Here is a 19,183-nt window from a genome sequence, read left to right on the forward strand (position 1 = left end):
GCTTTTCAAAAATAGTACCGGACGCTGTTCCTCTTGTGACGTCATAGCTCCGTGACCTGACCTGACCCGGTCAAATTTCTTATACCATATGATAGCCAATACTTGCCCCAACATGCATGGGAAGTTTCATCACGATCCATCAACTGATGTCCGTACCACCGGCAGGAAACCTCGGGCGTTGGCACTCAGTTTGTGAAAATCCGGCCGGAGGCTGTACCTCTTATGACGTCATAACTCCGTGACCTGACATGACCCGATCAATTTTTTTTCGGCAAAAGATGCGCAAAGGTTGCCCCAGAGGGTGTTGAAAATTTCTGCCCGCTACGACAAGCCGTTTAGCGTGCACTTCGAAAAAACCTCAGGGGGGGGGTTGATACAACCCCCCCCCTAGGCGTTCTAGGGTTAAGAATGTATTTGTATTCATAACTTAAAACAAGTACAATGAAAATATTTGAGCTAATAATCGATCGATTGATGCCCCGATGAAACAACGGCGCTGACGAAGTCGATGGACGAAAATGGTACGCTGTTAGTGTTAATCTTTTTACCAAATTTAGTCCGAACCTTTTGAATAAAAGGATTCACATGGACAGAGCCCCCGCTAAGCACAGCTTGTTGCGTTTGCTCTGCCCTCTGCCTTCCGATCGTGAAAGTCCTGGCCTGTGGCAGAGTTTAGAGTCCGAAAGTTTAACGTACATGTCATACGCACATAGTCGCGTACGGCCGCCCCCCCCCCCCCCCACACTGACTTCGGCTTGCTTTGGCGTGCTACGGCCTGCCACCAACCGCAACCATAGCCGCCCGGAGGCTTATAAAGATTGAGCGCCCGTCGCGCCTCGAACCCCGGAATTTGGAACCGGAACACGTGCTCTCACCAGTTGGAGTCCAGCGCTCTCGCGACTTAGCTACGCACTGAGCTTTTGAAATTTGAATGAACGGTTGGAATTTTGCATGAATTTGTAACGTGAATGTTCATATATTCTTGATTAATGCTCGTTCATATTTTAACTACATATGCGGAGAAGTGTCGAAAAGTTAACGAGTATTCTTTGCGATGGATTCGATGGATTTTGCCTAAAGCTCCTTCTGACATAAGATAACCCGCGCCGTGATGGTGGTCTGAGTTTTCCGTGTCGTGCTGGTGAGGGGGCGTTTTACCGCCTCCCCCCGTCTAACTCGGCTCCTGGGCCACATAGCGACACGCGGTAAGCGGCATTCGAAAGAGCCTAGAAAATAATGAAGAAAACACGTCGGCCATTTTCAAGGTCAGGTCAAAGTCAGGTCGCCAGAGGTCATCAAAGCTCAAATTTTGCCTATTTCAACAATTTTCGAAAACCCGGAGCATAGCTCGGGAACCAGTAGAGCTACATCGCCGCGGAAAAGCACATTCGGTAGCTCTTTCAACGCTCTTCGCTGACCTCAGACCTGTTTCTGTTTATTTTAACCTGTTTCCTCCATTGACTTTTAATGGAGAGGTCGTAAAATTGATACGACGCTAGGTCACAGATATCGAAATTCCGAGATATACATGCATTGGTGTTCTGTCACTTGTCAGCCGCGAACGTATAGGGGGCGTGGGTCCGTTGCCCCCCCCCCCTCCCTTGCCGTTTGGCTCCTGATCGAGCTAGAGCTTCGCGGAAAAATGAGCGTGCTGCCCGTGACGAGAGGAAGCCGATGATGCGACCCCCCTTGCCGTTTGGCTCCTGATCGAGCCAGAGCTTCGCGGAAAAATGAGCGTGTTGCCCGTGACGAGAGGAAGCCGATGATACCCAATTTTAAGGTCTTAGGTCATTGGTTGACCTTCTAGGTCAGGTCAATGGCCCAAAAGTCGGGAAAATCGGCACCTGTTAGAATGTGTTAAGGTGTGGCTGATAAGGTTTTTCGGGGTGCTGATCACGAACATCATGTTAGTTTTGATCGCAGATGATGTCTTCATGCATATAGGGCAGGCCAAGTCAGGTCAGGTCAGGTCAACCAGAAGGGGTCCTGCCGGGTATTCGTAGAAGGCGTCAACCGCCTTTGACAGTCTCGTAACATTTTGCGAAGGCGCCAAAGCTACTTTGTAAGTGTTCAAATTGTTGCTAACTTTGAATTGAGCTCTAAAAACCAACCCAGAAACATGTTTCGCGGCTAATGCGAGCCGACATACGCCGAATCTTGATTCTGGCCAAACATGGTCTCGAGAAATAGGTCACAAGTCAAAGGTCACTTGGGTCAGGGTCATTTATTTTTCAGGGTATGTATAAAATTGAATTACCAGAGGATACCGAAAGTTTCGTCACGATCGGCCACTTTACGCGAGTTATTTGCGAAAACTTGAGGGTGGATCCGTTAGACCCCCCTCCCCTATAAGGGCAAGCGATCGTTCAGTCGATATAGCTATAGCGAGTATTGTAACTTTTTATGAGGTAAGGTCACTTGACGTGACCTGGTGACCTGACCTAGAGCGACCCGGATCTGAAATTTTCACAACATGTGCAGAAAAGATGTATGAACGCGCCGCCGTTTTATTAGATATATTTGCTGAAACCTGAGGGGAAGGGGCATAAAAACGCCCCCCGCCCCCCCCCCCCCCAGCATGGCGCGGGATAATATACTATATGTTTGTCACTCTTTGCATAATGGTATAATGCCATGCAAAATGCTAATGGGAATGAAGATGTGGGATTTTGTTTGATTTTAGATATATTATATATGTAGTTCTAAAATTGTTTAAGGGATATAACATTTACTCGCCTTGTTTTTCTTTTTTAAATAATTTGGGTACCAGACGCTCTGGCGTGGTTTAGCAAGTTCTTCTGCTTTTACAAGAAATGGGACCCGATTTATGTACTTGTTTTGGTGATCTGAAAAACGATTATATGCTTATTTGATTTGGAATCAATGACCTATCTTACAGTGTAAGTGCACGTTTTTGTTACCAGTATTTCGCATTGACGGATTCCTACATTCTCCGTTTGTGATGTGATAAAATCGAACTTTGTTGTAATGTTTTCATGGGCTTCAAAATGTATTGCAATGCGGAAGTGATTTGTTTTTCTACAAATTATGCCCTTTAATCAATGGTAATTGTTGGTTTCATTTATGCCATCAATCCTTGGCAATGGGGATGTTCGCGCTAAGAGTTCCGAAAAGTCTCGCCAGGTGGCAGCACGGTATGCTTTGGACACAACGCGCCGGCCGGGCGCCGGCCGGGCCGGGGATAACACTGCGGGCGGCGACGGCGGCCGACTTTTCAGGTTCATCATTTTGCTAAAATGAGTAGCTACAGTTGATTTCGATATTAGGAAGACAATGACGCGTGTGAAAGGCAAACTACTACATCGTCATTGAGCGGAAGGAAAGGGAGCTGATCGAATGGTCACCAAAAGCTACGGAGTACGAAATATACGACGTTATCACATATTTTAACTTACACAGTTGAAATTAAAAACCTTATTACATTCAGACATATATTCACACACATGAAACAATCGATTTACAGCACACATTCCATGACAAGAACGCATACCTACGGTCTTAAGTTGACCTTTAGCGCTCGTCAGTCGTCACTGTCAGATAAGTCAATCACATCCCTGTAGTTTGTACAGACTATTGACTTAACCCTTCATCCGGCATGCGTTCATTCTGTAATGATGGGCAACGAATCACCGGCGATTTCTGCGTGGCTCTATATGACATCCTCGTCCGTTCCCCAGGTTAATTGGTTCGGTGACTTTTAAATTATAGCAGGCCCTTCCTCGGTCAGGCTTGATGGATCCACCGTCAATTTGCGCGGTACTTTTAAGACAGACTGTACCTTCTACTAACACGACTGACTGATTACAATCTGATGCGAAAGGGACAATATCTCGTCGGTCTATCAGTTAAAGTTCAATATTCAGCGACACAAGTGTGAAGGCTGCCTGGAAAACTTGCAACAAACTAAGTAATCTAAGCTTGGCTTGTAATGGGCACAAACTTGTAATAAAGAGGTACTTAATTAACAAATCCACAATGTTCTGTTCAGGCAAGTAGCCTTCACATATGAAGCATTGCTATGACTACTCTTCTATAGCTGATTGATAGCTTTTGAAGGAAGGAGCTGAGTGGCTGAGCCCTACCATTCACCACTTATCACCTTCAACAATTGCTTAAAGCATGCAGTTCTCTATCACTAGAAAATATCTGACAATTTGCTGGCTCTCATTTGTGTATGATGCAAGTGCAACACGCTTTGCATCAGTGATACTATGACACGAAATGTTTAACACTAGCATAGGTTGCAATGTAGATCCAAGGTGTCCCAGAAGCCAGAGCAAAAATTGACACCTTAATCAACTTCATGATAGTGGCAAAACTCCACTGCGTGACTACACAGAGCACCAACTGTTTGCTCCTCTAAACTTTCACCAAAGGAAGTGTTGCTGATGTCATTTGTAGCAGCAGTGACACTGGTAACTACAAATCACAGGATCTGGTAGCATCCATGCTCTTGAATCTGGATCTTATCAATGCAGCATTGCACCTGTGAATAAATGAAAAATGGCATAAGACAGCAGGAAAAGATCTTGGCAAGTCATAATGAGATACATATGTTTAACATGCATGGATAAAAGGACATTATATACTGAAGCAATTAGCAAAACATTGCAGTTTAAGGCTAAGCACAGTTGAAATCTGATATGATGAACTGGATACAGTGACATCATCAAGACCCATGAACTTAACACAAAGTATTTGCAATTTTGAAATGCACTTTTATTGCAGTTACTTATACAAATCTAGAAGGTGAAAAATTATTTTAGAAACAACAAAAAACTTGACCGTATTTAGTTGTTAAAAAGCTGAGTGAATATTCTAAAACAGTGTTCACTTCAGTGTGAATCAACCTAGAGTAAACAATTATTTACCTGATGAAATGAAGATATTATATCAATAATGAGTAGCTTTAGGTGGTGATGAGTTAAAAAAAAAACATTTTGCAAGAAAGGCTATCAGTTACTTCTGGATGATATACTGCAGTGTACAAGCTGTTCACCAACTCCTACCTGGTCTTTCAGTGGGATCCCTCTGTATGCACCTCAGAACTTCATCCACAGGGCTGGTTCCTTCATACGCAGGTCCTCTGCCTTCCTTGATTCCTCGGACTCCATCCTGACAACTCCGCACCAGAAGCATGATTGCACTGCAGGCACCTGTAACACCATGAAGATTATCAAATATCAATACTTGTAACAATTCATAAATAGTAGGTAGCTTAGTGTTCTATTACATATACCTCCTGGTTGCTGGTGTCAAAATAGATCCTATTTGTCTTTTTCCATCATAACCTTTATATAATAATAAACCTTTATCTGCATGCAATATCTTTGGTACCAGACAAAGTAGAACATTGCTAAAATGCTTGCAATGAATCTTATAAAAATACATTGAATTTATATAATCATTCTCATTTCTCAGCAGCATGTATCATCTTTTAATGACTTTCTCAAAGGGCTGGCCAATTTCCTATATTGATATGCCCATAAACTTATACAGGTAAATTACCTCATATGGGCAATACAAGATCCAGCTATGAGTTAAGTTAGACTATTTTATACTCTTAGTTATGCTCGCCATAAAAAAAATGTCAGGAAACGTGTTACATCGACGGTATTACCGTTTGGAGTCGGTCTATCTTCGGCTTCTCGCCTCTCTTCGGCTACGTCAATTGAAGCCTTTCTAAGTCTCCTGTCCTTTGTAAACTTGCCTTTCCATGTTTGTGACACTTTCTGAATATAAATTCACAACCCATCTGAGCAAAATTCAAATCAATTGCTATCAAATTCACCGAAATTCAGTCCCTCGGACCGACACCGTACGGACTCCACACAGTGCAAAACACATTGGCGCATTCGCCGCCACAGTTTCTGTGTCCAAAGAAGGCAGTGCTGCCACCTGGTGAGGAAATAAGCCGAACATCCCCATTGGATATTTAACGGGAGAGAATTAGCATGGTTTAGGCATCGAGTCGAATTTGGCTTTTCTTAAGATGTTCCGGTCATCAGTGTTTTCATCCAGGTAGTTTTTGGATTTTTTTTAAAGAAGCTTAGGACTGGTATTGGTTAATTTCAGTAATGCCTCATCGAGGTCCCTTTTTTTGTTCAATAGCATTTGTTTCATGCTGATGCTTTCGTTCTTACGGGGCTGTCATTTTGTAATTTCCCACTGAACTTTCATTAATTTGGATTTAACGGGTTAAAAACTAGGCAGGAGACACGTCATTTTCCTAGAACTTTACTCTCTTGTATTTTACTATATTGTATAGTTGTATGTAGGTAGTCTATCATTCGTGATGTTCTCGTATCACCAGCCGTGCGAACAAAGAATGAGCCGTATTTACATAGTCAGGCACTGCCTTGGCCGTGGTTGATTTGGAACAAGCAGTTACTTCAAATATATGCGATATATGACATGAGTATGCAGTTCATTTCCCAGCTTTGGTAGGCAAAAGGTGATGCAGTGTCTATGAAGGTAACGGCTAGAAGAAGATGCAATGTTCTAATGAAATCTTGAGATATCCATTGGCTCGGTGTTTAGATGGCTGTAATGGGTCCCCTCGGCGGCAAACAGCCGACATGACTTGTTTGCCGCGAATGGCTATACAACGTACAAGTTCGCCGTTTTCTGTACTGGGTTTGGTTAGTTTGGGTGCCGAACATTGACCTGTTTTTTTTACCTAAAATATGTGATGGCTCCTACCTTTGATGTGCTCCTGATATTTGTTAACCTTGACATTAACTGTGGTAAGTAGGAATGTCATGCCCATGATGGTGGTAAGGAGATTAGCGGCTTAAGATGACGAGCTGACAACATGTTACTGCGATGTTGCCCCAGCTAAATGCGTAATATTAGGCACTGGGTAACTTTAAAAGGCTAATCATCAACACCATCTATTAATTTAGATTAGCCAACCCTCAATTGTGTATGAATCATATAGCAATATCCAAAAGTCGCACTTAAAACACTTTCTTCTTTGCATAAGCCCACAAACTATTTGTGTTTCGCCTTTATTACGATGCGTTGTCTTTTTGCAGGAACCGGAGAGCACCTGCGAGCGCCGCCATCACGCCACGTCATGGAGGTATCCAGAGAGGCGACACCGGAAGACGCTTCGCCGGAAACAGACGGCGCGATTGTTAATTTGCCACCTGTCGCCAGTGTAGAGCCTGAAGCGAACTGTGATAGCAACAGTGATGATACTTTGTCAAAGCCTCAGTCGGCGGGTGTAGGGAGTGGTGCGGGTACTCCGGGCATTTCGGCCGAATGTCCGGAAGTCAAATCGCCTCCATCCTGTCCTGATCCAGTGCCTTCCCCGGATACAGTTTCAATAGGCCTAGAGAGGGACTCGGTAGCGGATAGGGATGCGATGATAAGCGCTTGTGAACCAGACACAGTTACAACACCTTCTAGGGTCAGCCCTGATTGCAGCTCAGGGGAGGTCGGAGCAGCTTCTTCGCCCCTGGCAGGCACTGCCGTTTCTTCCTCAAAGCAGCCACACTCGGATGTGGTAGTGACGGAAGATTATTTCCATGGTCCTGAAATTCATGACCTTCACGTGTTTAAACTCGATGTAGCAAATGGTTCCAAAACAACAGACGTCCCGCAACGCTCAGATGAAGTATCTGATGGAATCACGTCACATTCAGAAACACTACCGGATGCAACTGGAAGTAAGTCGGTTGTAGACAGAGCAAATGATGGTGTGACGTCTTCACATGTTGATGAGGGTTCACTATCGGCCAGTTGCGCTGATGTTGAGGAAGTATCGGAAACTGCGACACAGGACGACGAAAGTTCCAAAGTATCGGAAACTGCGATACAGGACGACGAAAGTTCAAAGGTATCGGAAACCGCGACACAGGACGACGAAAGTTCCAAAGTATCGGAAACTGCGATACAGGACGACGAAAGTTCAAAGGTATCGGAAACCGCGACACAGGACGACGAAGGTTCAAAAGTATCGGAAACTGCGACACAGGACGACGAAAGTTCAAAAGTATCGGAAACTGCGAGACAGGACGACGAAAGTTCAAAAGTATCGGAAACTGCGATACAGGACGACGATAGTTTCAAAGTATGGGAAATTGCGACACAGGACGACGGAAGTTCAAAGGTATCGGAAACCGCGACACAGGACGACGAAAGTTCCAAAGTATCGGAAACTGCGACACAGGAGGACGGAAGTTCAAAGGTATCGGAAACTGCGAGACAGGACGACGAAGGTTCAAAAGTATCGGAAACTGCGACACAGGACGACGAAAGTTCAAAAGTATCGGAAACTGCGAGACAGGACGACGAAAGTTCAAAAGTATCGGAAACTGCGACACAGAACGACGAAAGTTCAAAAGTATCGGAAACTGCGACACAGGACGACGAAAGTTCAAAAGTATCGGAAACTGCAACACAGGACGACGAAAGTTCAAAAGTATCGGAAACTGCGATACAGTACGACGAAAGTTCAAGATCGAAACAGATCGAACTAGTAGGCGATGGGCAACGGGAAGACAAAGCGTCTGAAGGCGATAACATGACCGATTTATGTCGTCACACAGCATCAGTGCAGGAGGAAAACCAACATGACGCAGGACAGCCACTCTTGGGCGTTGGAGACACCTGTATGTCAAATACCAGAGAGGACGTAAAGAGCTCAGATTCAGACAAAGAGATGGATGGCTTTGGAGGGGACGTGGTCGAAAATCAGGACCGTTCACATGGTAGTCCAGGTCCGCCGGAGGATCCACCAGAAGATCTCTGGCGAATTACGGACGTGAGAACGGTTTCAGATGAAGAGCAGGTAGCGAGCTTAAAATCAAAAAAGCTTTCGGAGGGGGATGCTGAGGAGCTCCACCAGGGCGATGAGTGGACACGGACGTCTGATGATGCAGATCAAGGAGAAATTCCGCAAACCGCTGAAGCCCTCTTGAACGATGGTCACGCTTATGATGAGCCGTCTATTGTATGCAAGGCTGAACCCGAGATCCTTGTGCATGCTTCAATCAAAGAACCATCCCGTTCCTCCGAGAAAAGTGAATACCTGGTTGATGGCGTTCCGGTTGTTCTTCGAAATTTGTCTGTAAGAGTTCAGAAGCTCAGTCTGAGTAACCACCAAAGGACTTCAAACAACTCAGGTCAGGAGGGACGTGATCGGAAGAAAGTGCATATTCGTGCTCCAAGACGAAAATCGACATGCTCCAGCCCAAGATCGGGTTCTGAAGAACTTGAACAGAAGAAGAGAAATAAAGCAAACAAGAAGAAACAACGGCTAAAGGAGATCGAAGAAAGACTTCATGATCATGACAGGGTAGAAAGGTCAGGGAGTGAAGAGTCCTTCGCTGGCTTTTCAAGAAGCGTCGTGTTTGGGAAACCTGGATCTGACTCGTACCAGATTTCCAAAAAGGTCCAGGAAAAGGTTGATCTTCTGACGGCTGGCGGCTGCAACTCCGATTGGTTAGATCATCTTGATGAAGTGTTGGATGAGGTGGTGAAAGGAGATGTCATCCACGCCCCGTCTTTCGAAGAGCATGAGCTCAATGAGCCGGGAATTTTAGAACGCAAACAAAAAGCCGGACAGAGTCGGAGACGTAGAAAGAGCTCATCGAGGTCAGAACATCGCGCACCGACTTCCTTGAATCTACCTCTCAGTATGCGGCCGATGCTGTGCCTACCAAGGCTGACAGAATCCGAGATACGTTCATATCAAAGGCCGACGATTAAAAGCACTCATTCTCAGTCCAGCGCCACTGAAGAGGATGCTTTGGCCGCATCGACTGAGTACGTGCGTCCAACTCCCAAGAGTCGCCGAAGGCGGGATTCCGCAAAAGAAGCGCGGAAATCCCCCAAGAAAGGTGAACACGTACGAAGGAGTCGGTCACGGGAAACCCAGGATGTGCCTTCAGAGGATGCGAAGACTTCTGCTGGTGAAGATGGAGGCACTCCAAAGGCTGTGCTGCCGTCGCCCATAAAGAGTCCCCATTCAACGGAAATTTTGAAGTCATTAAGCAAAAGCAACAAGATTGAGAGCCTGGATGCCGAGCTCGTCGCCCAAGAGCTCGACTTCCTAGAGTCGGCGGATAGCTCTGGTACCAAAAAGAACGACGCCGCAAAAGAAGTGTGGGGCAGCGCACAGAAGGGGTTTGCTGACATTTCATCCGATGACGGGGACCACGGTTTTGATGCCGCTGGGCTGATTGATATTCTGGAAGGTGACGATGCCAGTCCCGCAGGAGGCTCTGATCCATCCAGCCCGTGTGCCAGCCCGCCGCACATGTCCGGAGGGAGCGCAACTGGGCTGGATGTCGGCTCGCCAGGCAACACTGCATCGAGCGTCTCAAGAGATGGTGACGCGGGCCCTATGTCTCCAGACGTCCCAGTCAAAGAGGATTCCCTTACATCGCTCGCAGTGGATGTCAATCCAGTTGCACCTTGCGCCTCGTCTACACTTCCGCAGGCGGCTGATGACGGTTCAGCGCCGAGTGATGATGCTCTACCCTCGGCTAAACCAAGTGATGAACAAACTCCTCTGAAAGTTGAGGGAGGTGACCAGGACGCGCCGAAGAAGACGTACAGCATTTTCGTTGTTCATGAGGATGCCCTGCCATCTATCGCCAGCTCGCTCACGGAAGATATTGGTCCGTTGCTGGCTCAGGGAGCTGACAGTGGAATAACAGATCAGCCAGTTGAGAGCTCGGCAATCGAACCGTCTCCAGCGGATGCGCAGCCGGCGCACCCATCCGAAGCTCAGGTAGGCTCTACTGAAGTGCCAGCTACTGCTCAGGCGCCTCGTGAGACTGTGAAAGAGGAAGCCAGGGAGGTGAAGACGTATGGTGGCTTTGTCGAATCTAGAGCCGACAAGAAAATCCGCAGGAAGTTTCGCGTAAAGCGATGCGTGGTGAGGCTGCGAGATGTCAAGTTCTCCAAAAGTCATCGAAGGCTCTACAAGAAAGCCAAAAGATATCTAACGAGGCAGCTTTCAGACAAGCTGAAACAAGCGCCATCTGGCTCGAGCATCTCCGCCGATTCGACTCAGGCTGTCAAACGTGACGAAGAACTAGCGAAAAAGGAGACGAGCCAACCCGTCGCGGAAGAAAATCGCAAGGGTCCAGGGTCAAGTCAAAGCGCCGACTCGACATCAGATGCGAAAAAGCCAAGTCAGATGACCGAACGGAGCGACAGCGCTGCAAGCGGCTCCAGTGCCTCGAAGAAGACATCCAAGGATCAAAGGTGCGTATCTTCAGATTAATTCTTATTGATCGGTCAAAATCGTGCCACTTGCAATCTCTAGTGTAAAGTCATTTGTGAAGGTGTTATGTCAATCATCCGCGTTCTCCGAGTTATCCGGTTTATTTAAAATGAGGAGTACATTCCCAAATAATCTTGAAAGTTATGCACTGTTGTTATTGTAACTCTCGATTTGACCATTCCCTGTTCTGCGAGTTTGCTTTTTTTCTTTGAGTGGTGATTTTAAAGCATAAATGTGGGGTAGGGGCACGACACGAAGTACACTGGTACTAAAAGATTTGTTTCTTTTGCTGCAGAATCCCGAAGAAGTCTGACGGGAAGACTTCGCGGCAGAATCGGGTAGACCCGTTTTCAAGTGCGCTGAAGAGCAAAGCACCTCCGCCTCGTCTGACGAGTAAACATCCAAGATACGAGAGCACTTCCAGTTCACGTCCCTATGAAACTCCAGAAGAGAAAGAAAGACGTAAGCGGCAAAAGCTGCAGAACATTGAGCAAAAGTTGCGCGATTCGTCTGCAGTAGCTCAGGGCTCATCGCTTCTTGATACTCTGCTCACGACACCGAAGATATCTCAACCAAAAACGAAGCCGGATAAGAAGGAGGATAAGGCTAAACCACCGCTCATCGAAAGCAAGTCTTCGACCGAACGTAAACCCGTTCAGGAGGCGAAACCTTCTCTCTACCGAGCAAGTGGCTGGGTTCAAAGCGAAGCTGCTAAAATGACATTTGGTGGCGCACCAAACAAGCACAGTTCCAATGTCTCTAGACCAGCTGCGCACCCCGGCGAGACGCCGCATGGAAGCACAGGCCCCCACAAGGCGCCACACCGTCCCGAGGAGCAGACGGTGACGGCTAGAACGAGACCTCGGAAGACGAGGTGGGAGCCCGCCTCGCCGGAGGCCGGTGCCACAGAAGTGAGCCGGCTACCGGCACTGCCCGAGTGGGTGTCACGGATAAATAGTGGTCGAATCGGCCCCAGAACTCCGCCTCTGCCTGCTTTGTTAGAATCCTCCGCCCCTCGATCCACCTCTCGCTGCTCAGACGGGGAAAGAGTCACTTCTGTTTACAGCGACAATCATAGATCCTCGCCGGTTCACGGTGACTACCATCACAACAAATCCCCAGTAGGTTCCTTCGGCGAACACGAGGGTCAGTCAGAGCATGCACGCAAGGACAGGGCCCCGTCAACAGGAGGTAGTCACCATGGGCGCGAATTCGGAGATAGAATGGCAGATGATCGGCGGGCAGAGTCGCACGGTCAAGGATGTGTCGCGTCTCCGGCAGACGGAGTCTGGAGAAAGCGACAACGGTCCGTGGATGGAGACCGTGAGGAAGCTGCACGGGACCGGACTCGTAGGAAAATGTCTCCCCACGAGATGACGCCAGACGCCTCTCGGATGGATGCAGAGACGTTGAAAAACAACGAAACGGGAGGTGTTTATGGAGATGCTCGAAACACTCCTCCAGGGGAGCCTCCAGACGAGCCTCCAGACGAGCCTCCAGACGATCTTCCGGGTGATCCCGGCTGGGACGAGAGTGAGGAAGAAGTCAACGAAGAAGACGCGCCTTATTCTCCTAGCAACTCACCAATCCTGCTTTGTGATCTCAAGAACATCAAACCTCCCAAGAGGTCTCGTAAAGATGAAGGCAAAGAAAAGGACAGCGCTGCAGCGGAGAAGGAGAAGGAACCCGAGGCGCCCGTCCATCGCGAGGCCCCGAAGTCGCTCCTCAGCCTGCGTGCCTTGAAAGAAAAGGCGATGCTGTTGAGCAAAACTCAAGTGCATCCGGAAGCGGACGCCGTCGGACCGACCGAGGCACCAAAGAGTACAGTTGTAAACCCTGCCGATGTCCCTCAGGCTATTGGAGCGGTAGACGCATCTCCTTCTCCGTTTTCCTTGGCCGACTACCTGACTGGGGAGGTTCAAAGGGCGCATGAAAGGTATACCTCCCAAGCTCCCCCTGCAACCGCTGGGTCTAGCAATCAGAGTTCTGCTCCCAAAAAGTCCTCTCTTGGCCTGTTGGCTTCACTGAAAGGCAAGGCCCAGTGGCTGCTGAGCTCGGCGCCGCCGGTCGTGCCGGCGCCCCCGGCACCTCCGTGCCTTTCCGCACCAGTGGACCGAGATGACATCTACTCGTTCGGCGGCGCGCCGGCGCCCGAGCGCGAGCCCCAGCTCGATGGAGACGGCGGAGCCGGCCCGGCGGCGGCCGAGTGGCCCTCCGATCCGACGGGCCACCTGTCTGAGGCCGAGCTGAGCGAGCTGACACTGGTAAGCCTAGCGTGTATGTTCTCAGGTATCATGGTGCAAGTTACCGAGGCCGTGTCCCGCTGTGAATACCGGTGCCCCGGCTGTACTCCGTACCACGACCACCTCCGACTGAGGCTGTGTAGGCGTGCCCGCACTAGACTGCGGCCCAAGACTGTTAGCCGTGTGTGGCGGGCGATCTCGGCGAGTGCTGATCGATGGCCGTGTGGCTGATGGTGCTCGTGTGTGTGGGGCAGCTGGGGTTCGCTACTCGACAGCCGGTGTTTGTTCTCGCTGGCGCGCCGCGCGCCTCTTTCGGTTTACGGTTTTAACCGTTTTGAAATATTTTTCAGAACAAAAATGCATCCGAAAGTATCGAGCAAAACATTACTCTGGTGAGTGTAGCTTGCACCATGATACTTAGCTAGGATTAAGTTTGTCGTTTTGTCTCTGTGTTTGTGCTTGTGTCTGTTGATGTTCTAGTCAAAATTCGATGCCAGACTTTAAAGGTGCAAGTCAGTTTCACTTCAAAATTATGTCACTTATTTCGAACGAAAATCAATTGCAGTATTTTTAGTAACTAATTTACATATCTCTTTTTCGCAATGACTAAGTGGGTTATTGTTTTTTTTTACTCAAACATTTCTAATAACTTAAGACTCCTCTCGTGCATGTTAACCTTCACCTGGGGTGGGAGGTGAATGGAGTTGGCCACACTCACCAGTTTTTGCTGTATAAAGCAAACCTCGGAAGATTGGTATAGTTAAGCATCCATCAATCTTGCATCGTTTGTGAAATTTTTGATCCCAGATCAGCTAAGGATAGGTCACCAGGTCAAGTGATGTAACCATGGCTCTAAACAAAGAAAACTTTGCGATCAAATGTCATCTAGATGCTTGATACTCGGGGTATTGCACGAGGGTATGAGTACTAACTATTCTATATCTCGTAATACTCATATGCAAAAACTTTTCGACGCGTCTGAGCACGGCAAACACGATGATGCCGAAATCGCGGCTCTGCGATCATTTTTGGCGATGATATTTACCCAAAACAAAAACCATACCATTGGGCTTTTGACCTGACCTCAGAGGTCTCTGCGTGACCTGACACTTGTAAGTAGGGTACCAATTGCTGCGTCTCGTAACGGCGCTCACGTTCGTTTTTTACCGCGAGGCTAGCTCTAGTAGGGGTGAACCGGCGAGGGGGTCGTACCCCCCCCCCCCATCGGCCGGGGCGTATGCAGAAAACCATTGGGTCTGGAGAGGTTAAGTTTCGTTTTCTAATTTCTTTTTCGCCGTAAATTTTTTAGCTTGCAGTTTCTTTAGAAATTTGGTCGTAACTTGCTTGCAAATTACATGAGCATAGCTTCAACCATAATTTTCTCAATGCTTGTCTGAGAGATATGTGAATAAGTTTGTATCTAAATTTCTAACAGATGATAGGCGTGTTTCAGTAAGTTTGCCCGCGCTCAGGTGGGATCCCAGCCGGCTTCGCCGTGGTGATGGAGAGCTCCCCAATGCCTAAAAACAGTAGTAAGAAAGTTACTTTCAAAAGTGCTTCGGTGATTTTTTATCAGGTCAATGCTAAGGTCATCAAAGGTCCTTTTTTCGAGTGTCGACATTCTTGGACGCATTGGCGCATAACTCGTAACAGGGCTACAGCGTCACGAAAAAGCGTTGTCGATAGCTTTTTCAGTCTTCTTACCGTAGAAAGCCTTTTCACCATAAGAAAGAAAGAAAGAAACAATAAGAAAGTCTTTTCACTTTTATGTGTTCTTTAACTTAATTTGAAAGGTTTCTCCTCAAAAAGGCAATAACCGTTAAAAATGTCCTGCTTATTCAAAAACTTGTATAAAAATGTATGACAATATGTTTCTTTTTACCAGCATCACATTTCACATGCCATGGCCCTTCGAATAAGTTGTTATTTAATCATTATCTTCGCCCAGGTGGGGGAGGCGTTTTTGGCCCCATCTGCCAGTTTTTGCGAGTGTTAAGGAAACCGCTGCGCGCAGCGCCGCGAAACTTTGTATAGCTTATGATACATCAACTTCGCATCGTATGTAAAAAAATTAACCCCAGGTCACGTAAGGTCAGGTCACCAAGTTAAGTGACCGTGCCTAAAAAAACTGCTACATACCAGAAGTTTGAAACTCGGGCTATTGCACAAGGGAATCAGTACCAACAACTTGTGTATCTCTGAATTTTGATATCGATGACCTAAGGTCAGGTCAGTTTTGTGACCTCCCCATTATAAGTCAATGGGGAAATAGTGAAATGCTCTTCTTTTGGCCGAAAACACCCTCAAACATCGGGACACATGTGAGGAAAAATGCAAATGTGACTCCTTTTATGCCCATGAGGTCACTCAGGTCATGAAACGTGACCAACAGTTTTTTTAATTTCTATAATAACTCTGGATAGAAGCATGCTAGAGCGCTGAAAGCGCCATGAATGTGTTCAGCTCAACAATACGAATCAAATGTCATGCAACATGACTTCTGTGACCTTGACCTAAGGTCAAATTTTTGGGTTGACCTTTTCAGGTCAACATTCGACGCATCTCGACGAGACAATTGCGGTGCTTGTAAAATTGGGATAATACAAGCTTGAAGTCAAAAGTTATACAGAAACCTTTTCCGCCAAAACGTCAAATTTTGAGTTTTTGCCCTCTGGAGGCTAAACCGTTGACCATAGGTCAAATCTGAGATCAACAATTAGAAAGACCTATGGAAGAGCTATTGAATACGCTTTTCTACAGCGCTGTAGCTCTATTGGTTTCCGACTTATGCGCCAATTGTTGAAAAATTGTCAGGACCTGGATAAAATGGTGAAAATATTTCCTTTGGTGGCCTGAGGCCTCTAATGACCTCAGCGATGACCTGATCAACAAATGGCCTGTATGACTATGAAAGATCTTATAGCGAATTACTTATTGCTTTTTACCGCGTCTTTTTAGCTTGCTTACTTTCTGAGATAACTTGGTGTGGTTAAAAGCCCCTTCCCTTCCCCCATCGCGAAATTGGCTGAGAGGCCCGCCCGGGCGCGCGTTAAAGGTCATTTGAAAACAATGACTTGACTGCATATCAGTCTATCTCAACACTATGGGGTGTCAACTGACCATCAGCCCGTCCCGCTCATTGCATATAAGTGTGTCGTGTTTCTCAAAACATGTCTGATTTGGCATGTGTGTTCAAAACAAGAGACTTTTACACTTTTACACCAACTGACAGTGGTCATGAAGCTGACCTGACCGCAGGTGGCAGAAATAAAAAACCCTAGATTTATGAATTGGTGGCACTGGTACACTCATGCAATCTACACAATTTTAAACTTTTTGAAGCAAGATATGGGAATGACACGATCGCAAAGTTCTAGAGGCGAATGTGGCCCAGAGGATCCGTTCCCATTAATAGATGCCCCCATAAAATGTACTCCTTATTTATTGTTCAGCTACAGATCAATGGGTGTGCGCCTTTGAGTCCCCCGCTGAGATGTGCGTTTGTTTGGTGATAACCGCCGCGCACTATGGCCTGTATCTCGGGTTTGTGTGCATTACGCTGACGCTCGTGACCGGTGCCTGCGCACAGGGGAAGGCGTTCAACGATGAGCGTCTGGACCTCACCATCACGCTGGACGGCGTGCTCACCAGCGCCTTCTTCCTCATCTCCATCGACCCGCTGCGCATCAAGTAGGTGGCGCGTGCGCGCGGTAGCTTCCCGGTCAGCCGCCGGAGCTCTCTGCCCGCCTAAATCCCTCCACTGGCCATGGCTTACAACCCCGGAAATTCTCTTAAAAATGATTGCTATTGGCCCGCTGTGTCTTTCCCTCGGTGTCGATGAATCAGCTAGAAAAGTTTTACGTTTGTCCGATGCTCCTTCTTTCATCATTCGTTATAGAAATATGCCTGTCCAGTGTTCAGTCTCAACATAGCAGACACTACAGTAGCAATGGTTGGCAACATGGCGATCTTATTCGACAACTTTTTTTGACTGTCGATATTTGTCTTAACCCGCGCCCTGCTGGGGGGGGGGGGGGGGTGTTTGAACACCCCCCCTTGTGGTTTTTCGCGAATATCTCAAAAACGGCGGCGCGGAGCGCCGCCGTTTTTGGTACACCTTATCATACATCAATTCTACACATGTTGTAAAAATTTCAGACCAAGGTCATTCAAGGTCAGGTCACCAGGTCACTTCAAGTGACCTCACCTCATAAAAACTTTCAATGTCTGTCATAGCTACACCGAGTGACCGATCGCTTTGAAACTTTCAGCGATTGCTAAGAGCAATAGCATGTACAAAATGTATATCTCAGAATTTTGATATCGATGACCTAAGGTCAGGTCAATTTTGCGACCTCCCCATTATAAGTCAATGGGAGAAAATTGAAATGCGCCTCTTTTGGATGAAAGCCATTATAAACACTCCCAAACACCGAATTACAAGTGGTTTGGACACACTGAACTTGAAAATGGTGTCCGTGACCCTAGTTTATGCCCTGAGGTCATCTTAGGTCACGAATGGTATCTAACAGTTTTTCGCAAATAACTTTTGATAGAGGCATGCTAGAGCGATGAAAACGCCTTAGATGTGTTCAGCTCGACGATACGGATCGACTGATATGCGACATGACCCTTTCCGGTCAGGTCATGACCTTGACCTGAGGTCAAATTTTCAAGTTGACCTTTCAAGGTCAAGTTATAGTTCATTCGATGCGTCTTGACGGGAGAAACACGTAGCCGGTAAAAGTAAGCTCGTACAAGGCTTGGATCAAAAGTTATTGTAGAAAAACTGTTTTCGAAAAAATCGGCTATTTTTGCAGTTTTTGCCCCCTGCAGGCAAAACCGTTGACGTTAGGTCAAATCTGAGAGAATTACTCAGAAAGGGCGTTAATAGGGCTATCGAATGCGCTTTTCCGCGGCGCTGTAGCTCTATTGGTTCCCGAGTTATGCGTTGGCTTCTTGGAAATTTTCGACATTCGACCTGGAAATCGGCGAAATTTTGCCTTCAATGACCTCTGGTGACCTGACCTTTGACCTGACCAAAAAATTGATCGAAGTGATTTCGTCATTATTTTTTACGCTCTTTCGAACGCCGCCTTCCGCGTATCGCTACGTGGCCCAGGAGCCGAGTTACAAGGGGGGGTGTTCAAACACCCCCCCCCCCCAGCAGGGCGTGGAAATCCAGGACCCCCAGCAGGGCGCGGGTTAAGAAGTCTCGATATAGACTTACTGTTTGAAATATTTACCTTGAATAATGTGCTTATCGTTTTTGTCACCACATCGGACTTCCATCTGTTTGAGAATAGTGTTCAGTAATCCATATGTTGACCGAAGCCATGGCCATTGACTGCGCTCGGTAGGGTGGTGGCGCTACATGTGCGCTCTGTAGAGACGCCGCGTCTAGCCCCCTGTCCTCCCCGTGGAGCCGCCGCGTCTGACCCATCCCCCTCCCCCGCCCCGCGCAGGTGCAATGTGTGCGGCGTCTCGCTGCAGGGCTTCGATGCGTACAAGTCGCACGTCGACTCGCCCGAACACCAGAAGAAATGGCAGTTCGCGCTGGACAACCCCAATCACAGTGAGTGCGCGCCGGCCGCCTCCTCCTGCTGGCCATGGCAGCGGGGGATCTCTGATGTTTGGCCGTGTACGTTCATTTTCGTAGCGGCTCATAAGTCAGTAA

At 47.4% G+C, this 19,183-nt stretch overlaps 1 protein-coding gene across 1 annotated transcript in view; it reads left to right on the forward strand.

The window, feature by feature from the left end:
- The window catches only part of LOC122382045 (serine/arginine repetitive matrix protein 2-like), a 34,421-nt gene that overhangs the window by 6,048 nt on the left and 9,190 nt on the right, over positions 1–19,183 (forward strand). The window contains exons 2-5 of the mRNA XM_043366924.1: positions 7,059–7,105; positions 13,857–13,898; positions 17,096–17,196; positions 18,972–19,081. Coding sequence (XP_043222859.1) covers positions 7,100–7,105; positions 13,857–13,898; positions 17,096–17,196; positions 18,972–19,081 — 259 coding nt within the window. The 5' untranslated portion in view covers positions 7,059–7,099. The remainder of the gene's footprint in view (positions 1–7,058; positions 7,106–13,856; positions 13,899–17,095; positions 17,197–18,971; positions 19,082–19,183) is intronic.

The sequence above is a fragment of the Amphibalanus amphitrite genome, unplaced genomic scaffold (genome assembly GCF_019059575.1).
Source record: "Amphibalanus amphitrite isolate SeventyFive unplaced genomic scaffold, NRLGWU_Aamphi_draft 000132F_arrow, whole genome shotgun sequence".
NCBI classification, from domain to species: domain Eukaryota; kingdom Metazoa; phylum Arthropoda; class Thecostraca; order Balanomorpha; family Balanidae; genus Amphibalanus; species Amphibalanus amphitrite.